Genomic DNA, 22,343 nt, shown 5'->3' on the forward strand with positions numbered 1-22,343 from the left:
TTATTGAGAGCATTGTTTAATCATAAGTTAAATCTTAGAAAAGAGTAATTGTCTGACATTTCATTGCTTGTTTTAAACATTCAAGATTTCTTCTTCACTTTTAATGCGAGTTGATTGAAATCTAGAAAGAGTTCCGTTTGGTTCAGAAGAACCCAGCAGCACCGCCAGTCCCCAGTGCGGTGATCTCAGATGGAGGACCGTCACACAAACTGCTGCTTCTTACTAGTAGCTGCCTTATTGGCCAAGTCTTTGGCTCTCTCCTTTGCGGCAAGGGCGGTTTCTTTTGCTTTTTCTGTTGCCTCCTTTGCAGTTTCTACCAATGTTCTGGTTGGCAAATCGCCTGGGGAAAAAAAATAAAAAAACATGATTAGCTTGTTGTTTAGCTTTCCAGGGTTACATTTTTACCTAGTATCAAAAGTGGGAATATCACCATCAGGAACTACAGCAAGCTACAAGTGTACCCGCAGGATGCTACACAGGTAATCAGTACAACACAGTGGGCAACTACACAGTTACCAAGTAAATTACCACCTTACATGGGTGTCACCTCTTTGTCTTTACTCCAGTGTTCAGACCTGCCTAAAACATACGTAGACTTTATATCTACTGTATTATTCTAGAACCTGCATGGAAACATTCTTTGTTTTACCAGTCCAGCTGCTACTGCTATTTCCTCATTATCTGTGGAATGATGACATGTAATTAGCATGGAGCCCATGGCTCACTACTCTGCTACGATTACCTTCCACGTGACCTAGTCACGCTTCCTGTCTTGTGACTCAGACATTGCTAACGGCACTGGTCAGAATTAAATGAGAGGCGCTATGAGAGCTGAACTTGTCCTATGCCACTTACCTTGCATTTTTGCCAAGATATATTCATATCCTTTCATTGCCTTGGTCACGTTGCTCTTAAACCTAGCCAGCCCAAACTCCTGGAAAACAGAACACACACTTGAGAATGCCATTAATAAGAGATGAAGGTTTACAGGGTAGTATACAAGTGTACTACATGATAACGTCCCTTCTACTGCAGCCTCACACCACTTCCACTGTGTAATGGGGGTGGATAGATCGGCCAGCATCAGCAGTTAAGAGGGCATTATACCAGGTATAGGCAGAATACCAGACAGACCACTCCTACAGCACAAGACTTTGGCCTCCATGCAAATATCTCAACTCCAATATATCCTTGTGTAAGCCATATATTAAAATTACTGCCACTAGCTGCAATGTATTAGTGTTAAAATGACCATACGATTAGACCAGACCTGAACAAACCACGGCCCACAAGCCCAATCTGGACCTTTGGCTGTTCCTATCAAGCCCCATGGACCGGGACTGCAAAAGGAAAGGAAGCCTTCCCCACCTACATCTTGCTTACACAGGTATCTGCAATGGTGGAGGAGGGAGCTGTCTGCTTTGTCTTCCACCATTCAGCCTGTGTGACTGTGTCTCAGTGCAGCAGGCGCTATGAGGTCACTACTGTAAATCACGCCTGCTGGGGAAATGGGGCGAGGGGAGAAGTATTCGTTTGCCATTCACTTGGGGGAATATGTGGGGCCATCTTTCTGCATTGGGGGGGGGGGGGTCATCATTCTGTGTTGGATGACTGAGGGATAATAATAATAATCTTTATTTTTATATAGCGCTAACATATTCCGCAGTGCTTTACATACATTATCATCGCTGTCCCCACTGGGGCTCACAATCTACATTCCCTATCAGTATGTCTTTGGAGTGTGGGAGGAAACCGGAGAACCCGGAGGAAACCCACGCAAACACGGGGAGAACATACAAACTCCTTGCAGATGTCCTTGGTGGGATTTGAACCCAGGACCCCAGCACTGCAATGCTGCAGTGCTAACCACTGCGCCACCGTGCGGGGGTTACTCTGTTGGGGGCTGTGAGGGCTATTATACTGAGTTGGGGATCATACTGTGGGAGTCAATTCTGTTTTTGAGGAATGATACTGTCAGCATATAGGGAGCTTTAAGGGATCATACTGCATGGGCATCATCGTTCTGTATCTGGCATCATACTTTTTGAGAGGCCACGAGGGCCATCATACTGTGTGGGAAGATATGAGAGTCATCATATTGTGGTGGTGGTGGGGGGGTGATCATACAGTGTGAGGGACCAAATGGACCATCATACCATGTGTGGTATTATATTTTAGGGGGGCTGTTGGGGCCATCATACTGTGTTTGAGTCTGAAGGGGCATCATACTGTGGAGAGCTATGGGACCCTCATACTGTTTTTGGGGGAGCTGCTGATCATAATAAAAGGGCTGATTAACAAGAGCAATATGATTTAATGATGCTTTTTATAAACTTTAAAACAACTAATAAAGTAAAGGGTTTTGATCTGCTCAATCACAATAAAATTAATAGTAATATAAAATATATTAATGCTAATATTAAACAGAATTAATTTCAACGCATTGGTCACAGTCTCATTTGGCCCCTCAGGAAAATTCATTGCCCACCCCTGCATTAGACTAATGTTAGTCAAAGCAGCTGCTTATGTTGGAAGAACCAGCTGACCATCCAGTGAGTTCCAGATGCCTATCTGACTCTTGTTAACCAAATGACAGAGATAAAGTCAATCTTTCAAGTAATTAAAAGTAACCCCGGGCTGTGAAGGGCTTTCCCAACATTAGAGTATTGCCATAAATCATGCAGATCACCTGTATATTCCATCACTTGGGATGGATTAGTGGGGCTTCGTCCCATGGGTCAATAAGATTGAACATGCCACAGCGTTTGTTCTCCCTTTAAAGGGGCGCTCACAACCACCGGCTGCAGCACTGCACCATTCAAGGGAATAGGGCCGGCTCCAGTGCTGTGCACGGCTAGGAGGACAGAAGAGCTGGAGGGAAAAACTGAAGGGATCACAGCACTATGGTCCCTTCATTGTTAGGATCAGCGGCAGTTCCAGAGGTAATACTCCTTTCCATCACCCTCTATCTACCTTTAATAATTAAAGCATCAGCTTGCACATGGTTCAGTCAGGTGGCCTGAGTTGTCAAGCTAGTGCAAACTTCCCCCGTCCTCCAGGAGGCTGGGAAGCGGTGCGCTCCTGCCCAAGATGAGACAACCCATTTAAATGATGGCATATCCTAGAAAAATGCCATCACTCACTAAGGTTATAACCACCTAAAGCTGAAGTGACATAATTCTATGAGAATATTTAAAATAGAGGAGCTTTTGTTAGATTGCACATCACATTGATATAGGTGATGGCTAGTGATGAGGGAATCGATTCACAGGACTCCATCCATCCACCAGGTCAGTAATCTGTGGCCACTGTATGGAAGGCCTGCAAATCTCCTTCTGTGCATTCCTGGCTCTTTTGATTACCTGGGCTATTACGACATCAATAACACACCATGTTGTGCCAGCCTGGCTAATCAAAAAAATGCCAGGAGGTAAGAGGATTTGCAGGCCTTCCATACAGCGGCCACTGATTACAGACATGGCTGATGGACACAAGTCCTGAGATTCTCCCATATCTGACAATGACCTTTGTTAATTCTCGTCACCTCAAGCACTGGTTGGTTTCACATGGCAGATTAATTCAGCTGATCAAAATATCCCTGCAGGACCAGAACCACAGTCTACATTCATCACATTAAAGGCACCATCCTGCTCATCAAAACAAAAACCCCAGCGTCCAACAACAGGGATTAAAAAAACAGTACATTCTTCTATATTTTTCAGTATCCATTAAAATCCCAGCAGTGAAAACATTGTAAAAAGTAAACACAACAGGCCTATGCGTCTCCAGCCTTAGTCATGGTACTCGTGCTCATCTCACCTGTATTGGTCTGCTGAACCCAAACACCCTGGAGGACACCCAAGCCTCTCTTCTAACCTCGGTCCAATTTTTGTTTCCTGAATTTTCACAGTATACACAGCGTTCCTCCACAGACTGCAAGGAAAGCGATAAATAACTAATAATATACATAATAAACTTTCAAAACTATTCTTCCACATTGGGTCTCCTACCATGACAGTGCTGTGGTTTATGTTCCACGTGTACGTGGTCAAGGTTTTCTTGTGGACATCGATTATGGAGTCTTCTAAGACGTACACAGCATGGGCCACGTTGGCAGGGAAGAATCGCTCTGCCCACCTTGGCAGGCGGTTGGTCTTGGTTAACAGTCTCCTGGTCAGTAGCTTGTGGTCAGTGGTTACCTCGCGGTACAGAATGTCTTCGGTCAGGACATGTTTGCTGTAAAACCAGAAGAAAATTGACCTAATCAAATATTTTATGTATTCCAGTAAATCACATGGGAAGTCAGCAGGCGTCAACTGGACGTGGCACTAGTTTTTAGCTCACAACTTCAATATAAGTGGTATTTCATTTATACTGACTAATAATTTGCATCCACAGGATTATATGTGGCTCACAGCTATCACTTTTCATGGCCATGACACAGCAGACACCCCAGGAGTATCCCTGCAGCTTCCATTAGTCAGCGGTGGTGACTTGTTTTACTGGTGTTGGTACACAAACATTTCCTCCCAGAAGTCCAGTCTTACCTGTAGGGGTTTGGATAACGCTGCCAAAAAGCGCTGAACACTTGGTCCCACGAGCTCCTCAGCTCATTCAAGCCTAGAAAATACTTCACCATTGTTCCCAGGAGGATCACTGCACCAAGCACGACGGGCTCAGGAAACCATCAGAGGGTGGCAGTGATGAGGGGAGGTCACCTAAAGAAACCGGCCGAGTCCAGTGTGACGCTGGCGTGCGTCCTAATAACGGGACTGAGCACAAAACAAACAGGAGAAGAATTAGGCTCCAGCAGCGGGAACGCTTGGCGATCCATGGGTCGTACGAAGAAGGCAGAAAGGACTACTGTGGGACTGTCCTGCAGAGGACCACCCCTTCTGCGCCCCCTCCTCTGGCCTCTACTTGGCCCGTCACACTAGTGAGGCCTAGGGAAGTGTCAGTGGAGTATAATAGCAGGGCCACATGTGTGCACAGCCCCAACGTTACACAACTAAGGGTACGTACACAGTGTGCGGGCCAGATGTGCGCACTGCCCCGACGTTACACAACTAAGGGTACGTACACAGTGTGCGGGCCAGATGTGCGCACTGCCCCGTTACACAACTAAGGGTACGTACACAGTGTGGGGGCCAGATGTGCGCACTGCCCCGACGTTACACAACTAAGGGTACGTACACAGTGTGGGGGCCAGTTGTGCGCAATGCCCCGACGTTACACAACTAAGGGTACGTACACAGTGTGCGGGCCAGATGTGCGCACTGCCCCGACGTTACACAACTAAGGGTACGTACACAGTGTGCGGGCCAGATGTGCGCACAGCCCCGACGTTACACAACTAAGGGTACGTACACAGTGTGCGGGCCAGATGTGCGCACTGCCCCGACGTTACACAACTAAGGGTACGTACACAGTGTGGGGGCCAGATGTGCGCACTGCCCCGACGTTACACAACTAAGGGTACGTACACAGTGTGCGGGCCAGATGTGCGCACTGCCCCGTTACACAACTAAGGGTACGTACACAGTGTGCGGGCCAGATGTGCGCACTGCCCCGACGTTACACAACTAAGGGTACGTACACAGTGTGGGGGCCAGATGTGCGCACTGCCCCGACGTTACACAACTAAGGGTACGTACACAGTGTGGGGGCCAGATGTGCGCACTGCCCCGACGTTACACAACTAAGGGTACGTACACAGTGTGGGGGCCAGATGTGCGCACTGCCCCGACGTTACACAACTAAGGGTACGTACACAGTGTGGGGGCCAGATGTGCGCACTGCCCCGACGTTACACAACTAAGGGTACGTACACAGTGTGCGGGCCAGATGTGCGCACTGCCCCGACGTTACACAACTAAGGGTACGTACACAGTGTGCGGGCCAGATGTGCGCACTGCCCCGACGTTACACAACTAAGGGTACGTACACAGTGTGGGGGCCAGATGTGCGCACTGCCCCGTTACACAACTAAGGGTACGTACACAGTGTGCGGGCCAGATGTGCGCACTGCCCCGACGTTACACAACTAAGGGTACGTACACAGTGTGCGGGCCAGATGTGCGCACTGCCCCGACGTTACACAACTAAGGGTACGTACACAGTGTGCGGGCCAGATGTGCGCACTGCCCCGACGTTACACAACTAAGGGTACGTACACAGTGTGCGGGCCAGATGTGCGCACTGCCCCGACGTTACACAACTAAGGGTACGTACACAGTGTGCGGGCCAGATGTGCGCACTGCCCCGACGTTACACAACTAAGGGTACGTACACAGTGTGCGGGCCAGATGTGCGCACTGCCCCGACGTTACACAACTAAGGGTACGTACACAGTGTGCGGGCCAGATGTGCGCACTGCCCCGACGTTACACAACTAAGGGTACGTACACAGTGTGCGGGCCAGATGTGCGCACAGCCCCGACGTTACACAACTAAGGGTACGTACAGTGTGCGGGCCAGATGTGCGCACTGCCCCGACGTTACACAACTAAGGGTACGTACACAGTGTGCGGGCCAGATGTGCGCACTGCCCCGACGTTACACAACTAAGGGTACGTACACAGTGTGCGGGCCAGATGTGCGCACTGCCCCGACGTTACACAACTAAGGGTACGTACACAGTGTGGGGGCCAGATGTGCGCACTGCCCCGACGTTACACAACTAAGGGTACGTACACAGTGTGGGGGCCAGATGTGCGCACTGCCCCGACGTTACACAACTAAGGGTACGTACACAGTGTGGGGGCCAGATGTGCGCACTGCCCCGACGTTACACAACTAAGGGTACGTACACAGTGTGGGGGCCAGATGTGCGCACTGCCCCGACGTTACACAACTAAGGGTACGTACACAGTGTGCGGGCCAGATGTGCGCACTGCCCCGACGTTACACAACTAAGGGTACGTACACAGTGTGCGGGCCAGATGTGCGCACAGCCCCGACGTTACACAACTAAGGGTACGTACACAGTGTGCGGGCCAGATGTGCGCACTGCCCCGACGTTACACAACTAAGGGTACGTACACAGTGTGCGGGCCAGATGTGCAAACTGCCCCGACGTTACACAACTAAGGGTACGTACACAGTGTGCGGGCCAGATGTGCGCACTGCCCCGACGTTACACAACTAAGGGTACGTACACAGTGTGGGGGCCAGATGTGCGCACTGCCCCGACGTTACACAACTAAGGGTACGTACACAGTGTGGGGGCCAGATGTGCGCACTGCCCCGACGTTACACAACTAAGGGTACGTACACAGTGTGGGGGCCAGATGTGCGCACTGCCCCGACGTTACACAACTAAGGGTACGTACACAGTGTGGGGGCCAGATGTGCGCACTGCCCCGACGTTACACAACTAAGGGTACGTACACCGTGTGGGGGCCAGATGTGCGCACTGCCCCGACGTTACACAACTAAGGGTACGTACACAGTGTGGGGGCCAGATGTGCGCACTGCCCCGACGTTACACAACTAAGGGTACGTACACAGTGTGCGGGCCAGATGTGCGCACTGCCCCGACGTTACACAACTAAGGGTACGTACACAGTGTGGGGGCCAGATGTGCGCACTGCCCCGACGTTACACAACTAAGGGTACGTACACAGTGTGCGGGCCAGATGTGCGCACTGCCCCGACGTTACACAACTAAGGGTACGTACACAGTGTGCGGGCCAGATGTGCGCACAGCCCCGACGTTACACAACTAAGGGTACGTACACAGTGTGCGGGCCAGATGTGCGCACTGCCCCGACGTTACACAACTAAGGGTACGTACACAGTGTGCGGGCCAGATGTACGCACTGCCCCGACGTTACACAACTAAGGGTACGTACACAGTGTGCGGGCCAGATGTGCGCACTGCCCCGACGTTACACAACTAAGGGTACGTACACAGTGTGGGGGCCAGATGTGCGCACTGCCCCGACGTTACACAACTAAGGGTACGTACACAGTGTGGGGGCCAGATGTGCGCACTGCCCCGACGTTACACAACTAAGGGTACGTACACAGTGTGCGGGCCAGATGTGCGCACTGCCCCGACGTTACACAACTAAGGGTACGTACACAGTGTGGGGGCCAGATGTGCGCACTGCCCCGACGTTACACAACTAAGGGTACGTACACAGTGTGGGGGCCAGATGTGCGCACTGCCCCGACGTTACACAACTAAGGGTACGTACACAGTGTGCGGGCCAGATGTGCGCACTGCCCCGACGTTACACAACTAAGGGTACGTACACAGTGTGGGGGCCAGATGTGCGCACTGCCCCGACGTTACACAACTAAGGGTACGTACACAGTGTGCGGGCCAGATGTGCGCACTGCCCCGACGTTACACAACTAAGGGTACGTACACAGTGTGGGGGCCAGATGTGCGCACTGCCCCGACGTTACACAACTAAGGGTACGTACACAGTGTGCGGGCCAGATGTGCGCACTGCCCCGACGTTACACAACTAAGGGTACGTACACAGTGTGCGGGCCAGATGTGCGCACTGCCCCGACGTTACACAACTAAGGGTACGTACACAGTGTGGGGGCCAGATGTGCGCACTGCCCCGACGTTACACAACTAAGGGTACGTACACAGTGTGCGGGTCACATAGAAGTTTTTTTTGGAATTCAAAAACCACAAGTTTTCAAAAGTTTTTGAAATCACTTCAGGAAACAAAATTGGAAAGGTTTTTGAGGAGAATTTTGGAGAGGACCCGCACCAAAGCCCCCCTGAAAATCCTCTGTGTGAACATAGGCTTATGCTGCAGCTCTCATCTCCTGCTTAGGTTATGATTGGGGGGGATCTTCTTGAAAACCCCCTTTTATATGACCTCCATGTCCAGATAACTGCAGGCTGCTACTACTCCCTGTTATCAGCCACTACATATATAGATGGTAGATGTATAATCAGAGGCTCTCTCTGCTATGAGACATGGAGGGGGTGAAGGGCAGGGCTCGGGCAGCACCGGGTCACGCCGTAGAGGGCACTGACTAGAGATGCGCACGTTGTGGACGCGTTATCTGCCCGTCTCCTCACCACCCCTCGCTATACCTTGCCCCCGCGCCCTCTCTCACCCGCCCCATGCGAGGACTCAGCTCCTATCGGTCGCCATGAGGGAGCCGCAGTACGCGCGAGCTTCCGGCAGTAAGGGAAAGTTCACACGTCACGTGCAGCAGGTTCTGGCGTCACGTACGGTAACTCCGGAAACAAGGTTAATGGGCGGAGACTCGCCGGGAGTGGGCGGTGGAGCAGTGAGGCGGTGGGCGTGGCTCAGTCAGGAGGCGGGGCTGTTGTGGCTGAGTGACAGGCAAGGGCCCGTTGGGAACAACAGACAACATGTCATAGGTTCCGGCGCAGTGCACAGAGCGGTTGTAGTGCCCGGCCCGCACCCTGGAGGACGCTGCGGCGCTCTGACTACGCCTGCAGGCTGCCATCCCCATTCCGGAGCGCTCCTGGATGCCCGGCCCTGACTAGTGACTGCTGGCTGGCAGATGACCGCCGCGGGCTCCCGTCACACAACATGAGCGGCCAGCGGATTGATGCCAAGGTGGTGATGCTGGGGAAGGAGTCAGTGGGGAAGACCAGCCTGGTGGAGAGATACGTCCATCACCGCTTCCTGCAAGGACCCTACCAGAACGTAAGTGTCCTGCGCTCCGGGTGCCACCACTGGTGCCTGTGCCCGGGGGCATAGCAGCAGCTCAGTGCCACTGCCCCATAGCACACGCATCCTGCCTGAAGCTGTCACTTACCCACTGCACCTACCCACCCTTCCCTCAATGTCCTGACCCCGCACTTGCCCACCCTTCCTTATATACAGGGTGCAGAATTATCAGGCAGTTTGTATTTTTGATTAATAATAACATTAACAACTATGGTGCTGCTGGGCAATCCAAAAGGTCACTAAGCCTGAACAGAAAGGAAAAGTCAGGTTTTGTCTTTCTTAGATATTCTCCTATGGGCAGAATTATTATGCAACTAAATGACATTTTCCCATCTCAATTGTTTATTTTCATCTGTTGCAGTGAGAATAATAGCAAAACAACTCAAAATGTACAAAATACATTTATGACATTTCAAGCAAAATAGTAGTGCCCAATCTAGCTGCCCTTCTTTTTAATAACAGTCATAATGCTAAATAATCAGAGAGGCGGGGATTTCTGGGCTTACTAGTCAGAGAGGTGGGGATTTCTGGGCTTACTAATCAGAGAGGTGGGGATTTCTGGGCTTACTAATCAGAGAGGTGGGGATTTCTGGGCTTACTAATCAGAGAGGCGGGGATTTCTGGGCTTACTAATCAGAGAGGCGGGGATTTCTGGGCTTACTAATCAGAGAGGCGGGGATTTCTGGGCTTACTAGTCAGAGAGGCGGGGATTTCTGGGCTTACTAGTCAGATAGGTGGGGATTTCTGGGCTTACTAATCAGAGAGGTGGGGATTTCTGGGCTTACTAATCAGAGAGGCGGGGATTTCTGGGCTTACTAGTCAGAGAGGCGGGGATTTCTGAGCTTACTAATCAGAGAGGCGGGGATTTCTGGGCTTACTAGTCAGAGAGGCGGGGATTTCTGGGCTTACTAGTCAGAGAGGCGGGGATTTCTGGGCTTACTAGTCAGAGAGGCGGGGATTTCTGGGCTTACTAGTCAGAGAGGCGGGGATTTCTGGGCTTACTAGTCAGAGAGGCGGGGATTTCTGGGCTTACTAGTCAGAGAGGCGGGGATTTCTGGGCTTACTAGTCAGATAGGCGGGGATTTCTGGGCTTACTAATCAGAGAGGCGGGGATTTCTGGGCTTACTAGTCAGAGAGGCGGGGATTTCTGGGCTTACTAATCAGAGAGGCGGGGATTTCTGGGCTTACTAGTCAGAGAGGCGGGGATTTCTGGGCTTACTAATCAGAGAGGCGGGGATTTCTGGGCTTACTAGTCAGAGAGGCGGGGATTTCTGGGCTTACTAGTCAGAGAGGCGGGGATTTCTGGGCTTACTAGTCAGATAGGCGGGGATTTCTGGGCTTACTAGTCAGATAGGCGGGGATTTCTGGGCTTACTAATCACATAGGCGGGGATTTCTGGGCTTACTAATCAGAGAGGCGGGGATTTCTGGGCTTACTAATCACATAGGCGGGGATTTCTGGGCTTACTAATCACATAGGCGGGGATTTCTGGGCTTACTAATCACATAGGCGGGGATTTCTGGGCTTACTAATCACATAGGCAGGGATTTCTGGGCTTACTCATCAGAGAGGCGGGGATTTCTGGGCTTACTCATCAGATAGGCAGGGATTTCTGGGCTTACTAGTCAGATAGGAGGGGATTTCTGGGCTTACTAGTCAGATAGGCGGGGATTTCTGGGCTTACTAATCAGAGAGGCGGGGATTTCTGGGCTTACTCATCATATAGGCGGGGATTTCTTGGCGTCTGGGGGTGCCAAGCATATGAAGACAGATTTTATAAAACCACATTTCTCTGCTAGCAGACCTCTGCTGTGGGCCATACAGGTAAGTATAGATTCACTTCTCTATCACCTGTATGCCCATAGTAGAGGTTTGATATCGCCCAGGGGGGTGAAACATTCCCTTTAATAGGGTTTAGGTCAGGTAAGGAAGGGGCTATGTCATTATTCTTTTATCTTTATGGCTATTATTGGCAGCCAAGCAGTGGAGACTTGGATGATCTGATGGAGCATTGTCCTGCATAAAACCCATGGTTTTCATGAAAGGTGCAGACTTATTCGAAAGTGTCTTCTAAAAACTGGCAGTAGGTACGAGAGTTGATTTTGAGTCCATCTTCAACCCGGAAAATACCCCACCTCCACCTTGCTGGCATCTTAGTTGAAGTGGAGGTCTGTGACCGTTACTGATCTAGCCACGAGCTCATCCATCTGGTCCATCACGAGTCACTCATGAGTTATCTCATCAGTCTATAAAACCTTTGATAAATCTGTCACCAGATATTTCTTGGCCCAGACTTGACGTTTCAACTTCTGTGTCTTGTTGAGTGGTGGTCGGGTTTCAGCCTCCCTTATCTTGTCCATGTCTCTGAGCACTGAACACCTTGTCCTTCAGGGCCTCCAGGGAGGTTGCAGATCAGGAATATGCCAGCACTGGAGGATAATGGGTTCCTGGTCGCTTCACTTTGAGGGTATGTGCGCACGTAGCGTTTTACAAGCGTATTTGATGCGGAATTTCCGCAGCGGAAATGCTTGTAAAACGCTTGTTAATCTGCACCCCATGGTCCCCAATGAGAATCCGCAAGTTCTATGCCCATGCTGCGGATTTTTCCGCAGCGTTTTTGATGCGCACAAAAATCCGCAGCATGCCATTTAATTTTGCCTTTCCAATGCAATAAAAAATGCAAGCCAATTCCGCATGCGTTTTTCCAGGAAAGGACATGCAGAAATTAAGCAGAAATTTTCTGCTTCATTTCCGCAACGTGGGCACATAGCCTGATTCTTAAATCTTTAGCAGTTAGGCTATGTGCCCACGTAGCAGATTTGATGCAGAGCGTTTTTGCCTCTCTCTGGCAGAAAAAAACACATGCAGATTTACATGCGTTTTTTCTGCCAGAGAGAAGCGTTTTTACATTCGTTTTCGCATGCGTTTTTTTCAAGCAGTTTTCCAAGCGATTTTGAGCATCACTTGGAAAAGTGCTTAACAAGTTGGTCACACAATATAAATCCATGCAACCGGCATGGATTTATATAGTGTGACCAAGTAATAGTTAAAAAAAAAAAAGATTATACTCACCGTCCGATGTCTTCCCGGTGTCATCTCTGCTGCTTCCGGTCTCTTGCAATGCTCGCACTGTTGTGAAGAACCTGCGGTAACGTCATTGAGTCATGTGATGGGTCACATGACTCAGTGACGTCATGGCAGGTCCTTCACAACAGCGCAAGCATTGCAAGAGACCGGACGGCGTGGACAAAACACTGGGAGGACACCGGAAGGTGAGTATAAACTTTATTTTTTATTTTAAATTCTTTTTTTTTTTTTACAGATTCTATGGTACCTGGGTGTGGATGAGAGTCTCCTCTTCTCCAGACCTGGGTACCATCCGCACATTAGAACGCGCCAATTACGCAAGTACAGATGCAGTCTTGCGGAATTGGCGCGTTCTAATGCAAGTCAATGGCGGCGATTACGCTGCGTGTCCGCAAAATTAATGGACATGCTGTGTATTTTTGAGCGCAGCATAAACGCTGGGGAAAAATACACAGCATGGGCATTGAAAGTGCGGATTTGCATTGGAGACCATGGGGGAAGGTTTACCAAGCGTTTCCGCTCCGTAAATTTCGCAGCATAAACGCTTGAAAAACGCATCGTGGGCACACAGCCTTAATGTGTCTTTTACGACTCGATGGATCTTGCTCCAATATGTTAGCATTTTCAGGAGTGCTGCAGCCCTCTGCAAGGCTTGTAGCAATTCTTGACATTTCGGAGTTAGTTATATCGCTCTTTTTTGGCCCATTTTGCCTGAGGGAAACAAGCTGCCTAATAATTCTGCACATCTTGATAAAGGGCGGTGATATCCTTAGGCCTCACCCTCCTCATTACACAAATACACATCACCTGATCTGCTTCATCCATTGAGCATTCACGTTTACACAGCTTGGAGTTGGAAAATATACATAAAAATGATGATATGGTCAAAATAATCACTTGTCTAATAATTGTGCACTCAGTGTATAGACTGTCCTTCTATGCTGATACTTAACCACTGCACCCCTGCTCTAATTTAGGATGTCCTTCTACCGACACCTTCCCCCTGTCCACCGCTCCATGCATATAGGATGTATTTCTATCTGGTACTTTCTGCTCATGTAGGATGTGTTTTGTCCCGATATTTCCCACACTCTACCCCTCCCCTCATATGGGCTGTCCTTTTATCTTGACACTTCCTCATAGCACACTCATCCTTCACACACTTGACACTTCCCTCATCTTGAAATAATGTACTTCCATCCTGACACTTTCTCACTGCACCCCTCTTAGAGGATGTGTCTTTCCGTCCTTACCCTTCCTCACTGCTCCTCTGATATGGAATGATTTTCCATCCTCTCAGTTCACCCTCTACTCTCATATAGGATCCTGACTTTCTCACTGTACCTCGCTCTGCTCATATAAGATGTCTTTCCATAATGACACTTTCTCACTGCACCTCCTTATGTAGGATCATGCCTTATCTTAACACTTTTTGCTGTTCTTTCATCACCTGCCACACAATAGTCATATTTCCTGGTAGGTAAAATACCCATGTATGTCTCGGAGGCATACAGAGATGCAGTAGAGGCCCATAGTCTAAAATATGAGTGCTATTGCGGTTTTTGGGTATTTTCACTCATGGAGGATACGCTGAATTTTTCATTTAGCTTTGCGAGCGTATATCTGTGATGTATTACAGTAGAAGCAAAGATGTAGGGAATGTCAGGCTAGATAGGAAAGAGTTAAAGGGTGTCTTCACTACTTTGATATACTGTCCTTAGGATAGGTCACCAATATCTGATTGGCATAGGTCTGACACCCGGCACCCCCACCACTCAGCTGTTACCAGCTCCAATGTAGGCCTGATGTAAAGGAAGTACAGAACAGTATAATGTGGTGGCCATTGGCAAAAAGTGCAGCTCAATTGCTATTTTTATCACAGAAGACCCCTACAAAATGAAAGCAAAGCCTTCTATTCTCCGTTGATCAAGCTGGAGAGGCTTCTTCCTGCCAGACATTTTTACTGCAGAGGCAGCAATACATGGTGGCCATTACAATCCATGTGACATTGATGAACCAACTTATGAGAACGGTTCATTATTCTGACTGATCGGATGATGTCTGGCTTGTGTTCGTGAATCAACTTTATAATGGCAAATCTGTATTTCCCAGAGATCCAAAACAATAAGCACAAAGGTAATAGCTGCGATTGAACCACAATAGGGGTTATAAAGATATGAGCTAGAAAATGATGACCTAAAGTCACATTACTGGTAATTTACTGATGAACAGCAAAATAGGAGGACGGATATAGCTATCCACATTGTGATCATAAAATTACCCATGACATGTCCTAAACAGAGACCCCTCTGACAACTATACCCAAACTAACCAAAAGATGCCACACGGAGATGCTGGCCCTACCATGGAAAATATATCATTTTATTCATTCAATTAAAATGTGTAAAAGGAACCGTCCTGGAATATACCCGGGATCAATTACTGATAAGAATAACCAGGGCTGTGGAGTCAGAGTCGGTGTCCATTTTGGTGGAGTCGGTATAAAAGGACCGACTCCGACTCCTAAAATATATAATAAATTGGGTACAGTAGTAAAATGCAGTTTGTGGGGAATATTTTTCATAAGAATTTGGGAACGTTCTGAAATGTCCTATAAATGTCTGTCCTATTCCTGATCTAAGGGTCTAGACTTTTAGCTGAGATGAATCTGTGCTACAGTAAATTTATCACTTAAACATGAGCCATAAAGTGCCAATAGTGCTGGCCAAAAGTATTGGCACCCCTGCAATTCTGTCAGATAATACTCAGTTTCTTCCTGAAAATGATTGCAATCACAAATTCTTTGGTATTATTCTCTTCATTTAATTTGTCTTCAATGAAAAAAACACAAAAAGAATTGTCCTAAAGCCAAATTGGATATAATTCCACACCAATCCTAAAAAAGGGGGTGGACAAAAGTATTGGCACCCTTTGAAAAATCATGTGATGCTTCTCTAATTCGTGTAATTAACAGCACCTGTAACTTACCTGTGGCACCTAACAGGTATTGGCAATAACTAAATCACACTTGCAGCCAGTTAACATGGATTAAAGTTGACTCAACCTCTGTCCTGTGTCCTTGTGTGTACCACATTGAGTATGGAGAAAAGAAAGAAGACCAAAGAACTGTCTGAGGACTTGAGAAACCAAATTGTGAGAAAGCATGAGCAATCTCAAGGCTACAAGTCCATCTCCAAAGACCTGAATGTTCCTGTGTCTTCCGTGTGCAGTGTCATCAAGAAGTTTAAAGCCCATGGCACTGTGGCTAACCTCCCTAGATGTGGACGGAAAAGAAAAATTGACGAGAGATTTCAACGCAAGATTGTGCGGATGGTGGATAAAGAACCTCGACTAACATCCAAACAAGTTCAAGCTGCCCTGCAGTCCTAGGGTACAACAGTGTCAACCCGTACTATCAGTCGACGTCTGAATGAAAAGGGACTGTATTGTAGGATACCCAGGAAGACCCCACTTCTTACCCCGAAACATAAGAAAGCCAGGCTGGAGTTTGCCAAAACTTACCTGAGAAAGCCTAAAACGTTTTGGAAGAATGTTCTCTGGTCAGATGAGACCAAAGTAAAGCTTTTTTGGAAAAAGCATCAACATAGAGTGTACAGGAAAAAAAAAGAGGCATTCAAAGAAAAGAACACGGTCCCTACAGTCAAACATGGCGGAGGTTCCCTGATGTTTTGGGGTTGCTTTGCTGCCTCTGGCACTGGACTGCTTGACCTTGTGCATGGCATTATGAAGTCTGAAGACTACCAACACATTTTGCAGCATAATGTAGGGCCCAGTGTGAGAAAGCTGGGTCTCCCTCAGAGGTCATGGGTCTTCCAGCAGGACAATGACCCAAAACACACTTCCAAAAGCACTATAAAATGGTTTGAGAGAAAGCACTGGAGACTTCTAAGGTGGCCAGCAATGAGTCCAGACCTGAATCCCATAGAACACCTGTGGAGAGATCTCAAAATGGCAGTTTGGAGAAGGCACCCTTCAAATATCAGGGACCTGGAGTAGTTTGCCAAAGAAGAATGGTCTACAATTCCAGCAGAGCATTGTAAGAAACTCATTGATGGTTACCGGAAGCGTTTGTTCGCAGTTATTTTGGCTAAAGGTTGTGCAACCAAGTATTAGGCTGAGGGTGCCAATACTTTTGCCCGGCCCATTTTTGGAGTTTTGTGTGAAATGATCAATGATTTGATTTTTGCTTCATTCTCTTTTGTGTTTTTTCCTTGCAAGCAAATTAAATGAAGAGAATAATACCAAAGAATTTGTGATTGCAATCATTTTCAGGAAGAAACTGAGTATTATCTGACAGAATTGCAGGGGTGCCAATACTTTTGGCCAGCACTGTATGAGGGAGTCGTGGAGTCGGTGTCATGGAAAATGAGGAGTCAGAGGTTTGGCTTACCGACTCCACAGCCCTGAGAATAAGAGTAAAGCTCAATATATAAAAAAAAAAGCATAATTCTCTTTAAATGGCAAGCAGCACCAGCAAAAAACTACCATGATTTATGTTGGCTGTACTGTTCTGAGCCGGGTAAAAGATCCTCATCCAAGAGCCAAGTACTAGGGCTATGCTTCTTGGCCGAGTAGCAATGTTCTGCAATTCTGTGGCATCATTGGTGCAGGATAGTACCTACAGCTAGTGAACCACTGGTTGGAAAATTAAGTTTAGTTTTTTTTTCTTTATTCAACATATTGTGAAACACAATTAAAATTTCTATTAAAGTTGGGCTCTGTGCTCTAGGTCTTATATTTAGTGCCAATAACAATATCCAATCCTTGGGAAAGCCATTCACTGATCTCCTAGGATGGTATCTGATCCAGTATTTAAAGGGAAGCCATCAGCAGAAAATGAGCTTTTGCTTACATCAAGTTTTCGTATTTCATCTATTTTCTAAAAAATGTGGCCATTTTTTTTTTTTTTAGATATGACAATCTTTGTAAAAAAAAAATCTTGCAGTTTTCACACTGGTCACTAGGACTTTTTTTTTTTTAGACTCGTACTTCCTGTTTCAGGAAACAACATGTGTATATAGCTTCAATGAACATACTGTGATGCCATCTTTTGTATTAAAAAAAAATCAAAAGAGCCCATGCAAAGGTCATTGTGAAGGGAGGGGGAGCTGTGACCATTGTCTATTGTGAATAGTGAATCCTGTGTTATCAAGCTCTGTATGGAGGTGTTACTTGTTATTGTAATCCTGCCTCTGATGATAAAGAGCCTGCTGAAAACTCTACTCGCAAAATATGAGTCTATGAAAAATATGAAAAAAATCTTTTCAATACTTTTAATACTTTAACACCAACACCTGATATAAACAATGCCATTTTCTGATGACATTTCCTTTAAAGGGTTTTGCTGAACATCATGTTTCAGGAGTACTTGGTGGGAGCAAACGCTCAGGATTGAGTGACAGATCAGGCTGGGGGGATTTGGTAAACAGTACTGAAGAACTGCTCTTGGACTAGAGCATTTCTATACAAAATGAATGTAGCCAGAGAGGTGGCCGGGATCGGAAGCTAGTGTGCATGTGCCAGAATGCGCACTATGGAGATCATGGCCTTCTTCATTGTAAGCTCTATAAGAATGAAGTGATCATCTTCAACCCCTGACCAACCAGCAAAAAAAGTAGTGAGAAAAATAAAAAGAAGGGACTAGGGAAGAAAGGACGCATGTGGAAATAGAAAATAAATTGCAAACTTGCCTAATTTTGCATTGGCTAGCATTATCTTCCTATTTCTTAACTCTTAAGATTTTGCCCAAGATTAAGAAAAAATCCTTATCCACCCCCATTGTAATAGTTACCATGTTTATACATGAGCTGTCTATTGTATTTTAGCTCATCACCATGCACATAATATACACAAAACCCATATGGTAAAGATAAACCTAAAGTGCCACAGTCAGGCACCTCGGTTCATCAAACATCACTCCGTTGAAATTTCAGCACACAAAAAGAACACGGAATTTTAGGATTGAAAAATACTGTATGTATAGAAAATGTTATTGATGAGCAATGCATACACATAGGGACTAATTCATTAAAAAATAGGGCCACAAGCGAAAGAGCACCTTTGCTCTGCACGCATAAAGTGCCAATAGTGCTTATTAAGAATTCATAATTCATACTGATAAATGGCTGTGTAAAATAAATAGCAACCAGGCACAATATCTGGGTACCCCTTGAGAAAGCCAATTGAAATGCGCGTCGGGAGGCCTGTGTGGGGTGTTGACCCTCCACCTGGTTCCATCCATACCCTCTGCTCTGCACTCCTCTCTGGTAAGACTGATCATCGGCATCTCCATTGCTGTTACTGGTCACTTAGCCTTTTATAAGTTTATATACAGTACTTTTGTATGATCCCCTTGATTTTTTCTTGATTGTTGCTATGGGTATTTTGCCCAGATATTGTGCCTGGTTGCTATTTACTGTACACAGCCATTTATCAGTATGAATTATTAATAAGCACTATTGGCACTTTATGCATACAGAGCAAAGGTGCTCTTTCACTTGCTGCCCTATTTTTAATGAATTATTCCCTATGTGTATGTATTGTCCAATAACATTTTCTATACATATTTTTCAATCCTAAAACTCCTTGTTCTTTTTGTGCGCTGAATGTTTACATGTATGTTCACACTATATTTTCTTATGTGGATTTTAACGCGAATAGACTTTAAAATTCAGATCAAAATCAGCTTCAAATGCTGTTTGACTACATGGATCTTCAACATGCACATCAAAGAATATTGAAATGCTGTGTGAACATACCCTTATAGGGAATCTGTCAGAAGGTTGTTGCTATGTAATCCGAGAGCAGTGTAGCGTAGGGGGAAATACCTCAATTCCACCAATATATCACTTCGTTTACTAGGTGCAGCAGTTATGATAGAATCACAGTTTTCTCTGCTGCAGATCTAGCTGAGCTCAGATGTTGATCTGTGTATAACCCGCCCACACCACTGATTGGCTGCTTTCTGTGTACATTGTTTAGTGACAGAGAGCTGCCAATCAGTGTTGGGGGTGTGGGTTGACCTGGAGCATGAAGCAGCTAGTGATAATCTCCTGCTGATAAAACACTGATTGTATTGAAACAGCACAAAGTGACATCCCTGTAATCAGCAACTCTGCTCCTAAATCATGGTGCTCTCAGATTACACAGCAAAAACCTGTTGACAGATTCTTATTAAAGAGTAACTGTCATTTTAATTTCCATTCCATATATCAATAGAACACATGGAAAATAACTTTGTAAGATATCTTTGCAGATAAATCTGCTTCTTTCTCATCAATTCTTATTTCACAGGGAAAATATGTATTCAATGAAGACAGATTGTTACATTACTGAGCTAGAATCTCATCAATAGCAAGAACCAACCCCTATGTAGTGCGCAGGAGACTGTACGAGCTACAGCATGTTTCCTCCTCCCCACTCCCTTCTGTGTAGAATCTAACCAGTATTTATCTCAGTAATGTAACAGTCTGTCTTCACTGAATACAGATTTTACCCAGGAGTTGAGAATTTTGACAATGAATGGTCAGTACAGGAGAAAGAAGCAGATGTCTCTGATCAGATATATTTAAAAAAAAATCCTATTTTCACATGTACTACTGATTTATGAAATAAAAATTAAAACTGCGGTTACACTTTAAGGTCAAACGGCTTGTCCACTGTCTTCCATCACTGAGGAGTTTGTCCTATCCACTGCATAAGCACTAACTGTATTCTTGGGGAACTGTGATTTCACATACATATAATCAATATCTTTATAACATATGATTTTTTTCTAGACCATTGGGGCAGCATTTGTCGCCAAAGCTATAAATGTTGGAGGCAGGAATGTGATGCTGGGAATCTGGGTAAGTAGTTGTGGGAGAATTTCATTATAATCAAAGAGTGAAGTGTACAATGGAACTTGGAGACCCTCTAATATATTAAAGCATACAGGGCTATTTGGGGACATTGTTTTGAATGTGCAGTCGAATCCGTGGGCAGCATTTATGGAATGGGGGGGGTGGCTGAGAATTTGATATAGAAGTTAATTAGAAAATATGAATTATAATTTGTATGTATTCATATTAATCCCTGTTCTCTGTGATTAGAAGTCAAGGGGGCGGTCCTAATCAGTGATCAACAGCCATCTGTGGGTGTACACTTATACCCAGATCGATTAGAGCCGCCTCCTTGACAAGCAGGGATTTTATGGAATAATATACAGGCTACAATAAATCTTTTACACAAAGTGATAAATCAAGCTGTTCAGCTTTTCCTGCGCTATAACAATCTGCCCATACATTGCACAGCGTTTCTAAGCTGACAGATTCACTATAAAATGCATGTGTTATAACACATTGGCTATAGAAATGCTAATTGTGAATGAAACTCAATTTAAAAAATGATTTTTAGCCAAAATATACAGTGGGTACGGAAAGTATTCAGACCCCTTTAAATGTTTCACTCTTTGTTTCATTGCAGCCATTTGGGAAATTCTAAAAAGTTCATTTTTTTCTCATTGAAGTACACTCTGCACCCCATCTTGACTGAAAAAAAAAACAGAAATGTAGAATTTTTTGCAAATTTATTAAAAAAGAAAAACTGAAATATCACATGGTCATAAGCATTCAGACCCTTTGCTCAGTATTGAGTAGAAGCCCCCTTTTGAGCTAGTACAGCCATGAGTCTTCTTTGGAATGATGCAACAAGTTTTTCACTCCTGGATTTGGGGATACTCTGCCATTCTTCCTTGTAGATCCTCTCCAGTTCCATCAGGTTGGATGGTGAACGTTGGTGGACAGCCATTTTCAGGTCTCTCCAGAGACGCTCAATTGGGTTTAGGTCAGGGCTCTGGCTGGGCCAGTCAAGAATGGTCACAGAGTTCTTCACAAGCCACTCCTTTGTTATTTTAGCTGTGTCTTTAGGGTCATTGTCTTGTTGGAAGGTGAACCTTCGGCCAAGTCTGAGGTCCAGAGCACTCTGGAAGAGGTTTTCATCCAGGATATCTCTGGACTTGGTCGTATTCATGTTTCCTTCAATTGCAACCAGTCATCCTGTCCCTGCAGCTGAAAAACACCCCCATAGCATGATGCTGCCACCACCATGTTTCACTGTTGGGATTGTATTGGGCAGGTGATGAGCAGTGCCTGGTTTTCTCCACATATACCGCTTAGAATCATCACCAAAAAGTTCTATCTTCGTCTCATCAGACCAGAGAATCTTATTTCTCAATCTGGGAGTCCTTCATGTGTTTTTGAGCAAACTTTATGCAGGCTTTCATATGTCTTGCACTGAGGAGAGGCTTCCATCAGGCCACTCTGCCATAAAGGCCCAACTGGTGGAGGGCTGCAGTGATAGGAGAAAGTTCTAGAAAGTCAACTATCTCCCTACTGCATCTCTGGAGCTCAGCCACAGTGATCTTGGTGTTCTTCTTTACGTCTCTCACCAAGGCTCTTCTCCCACGATTGCTCAGTTTGGCTGGACAGGCAAGTCTAGGAAGACTTCTGGTGGTCCCAAACATCTTCCATTTAAGGATTATGGAGGTCACTGTTCTCTTAGGAACCTTGAGTAATGCAG

The 22,343-nt window shown here is 46.3% G+C and overlaps 2 protein-coding genes across 3 annotated transcripts in view; one reads left to right on the forward strand and one right to left on the reverse strand.

Annotated features, from left to right (window-relative positions):
- On the reverse strand, positions 1-9,249 carry PRELID1 (PRELI domain containing 1). 2 transcript variants are annotated; one of them, XM_073651185.1, is made up of 6 exons: positions 9,091-9,249; positions 4,548-4,772; positions 4,011-4,236; positions 3,820-3,933; positions 856-934; positions 1-340 (listed from the first exon to the last, which is right to left on the reverse strand). In XM_073651185.1, exons 2-6 carry the CDS (start codon positions 4,637-4,639, stop codon positions 201-203), a joined length of 651 nt encoding a protein of 216 aa, XP_073507286.1. In that variant the 5' UTR covers positions 4,640-4,772; positions 9,091-9,249; the 3' UTR covers positions 1-200. The 2 variants fall into 2 exon arrangements, with proteins under 2 accessions (XP_073507286.1, XP_073507287.1); XM_073651186.1 differs by having other exon boundaries at positions 9,068-9,227.
- A 9-nt stretch (positions 9,250-9,258) lies between these two features.
- RAB24 (RAB24, member RAS oncogene family) overlaps positions 9,259-22,343 on the forward strand; it is a 44,028-nt gene continuing 30,943 nt past the window's right edge. Inside the window, exons 1-2 of the mRNA XM_073651188.1 lie at positions 9,259-9,653; positions 20,564-20,632. Coding sequence (XP_073507289.1) covers positions 9,537-9,653; positions 20,564-20,632 — 186 coding nt within the window. The 5' untranslated portion in view covers positions 9,259-9,536. The remainder of the gene's footprint in view (positions 9,654-20,563; positions 20,633-22,343) is intronic.

The sequence above is a fragment of the Phyllobates terribilis genome, unplaced genomic scaffold (assembly GCF_046119375.1).
Source record: "Phyllobates terribilis strain yellow unplaced genomic scaffold, ASM4611937v1 Scaffold_11__3_contigs__length_659146591, whole genome shotgun sequence".
NCBI classification, from domain to species: Eukaryota; Metazoa; Chordata; class Amphibia; order Anura; family Dendrobatidae; genus Phyllobates; species Phyllobates terribilis.

What these genes read in the sequence shown, in the direction of transcription:
- PRELID1 (XM_073651185.1), bottom strand. Translation starts at nt 4,639, where the DNA reads ATGGTGAAGTATTTTCTAGGCTTGAATGAGCTGAGGAGCTCGTGGGAC. An exon ending in TAAACCACAGCACTGTCATG is followed by an intron (nt 3,934 to 4,010) that starts GTAGGAGACCCA and finishes CTTTCCTTGCAG; the next exon opens with TCTGTGGAGGAACGCTGTGT. An exon ending in GGTTCAGCAGACCAATACAG is followed by an intron (nt 935 to 3,819) that starts GTGAGATGAGCA and finishes TCTGTTTTCCAG; the next exon opens with GAGTTTGGGCTGGCTAGGTT.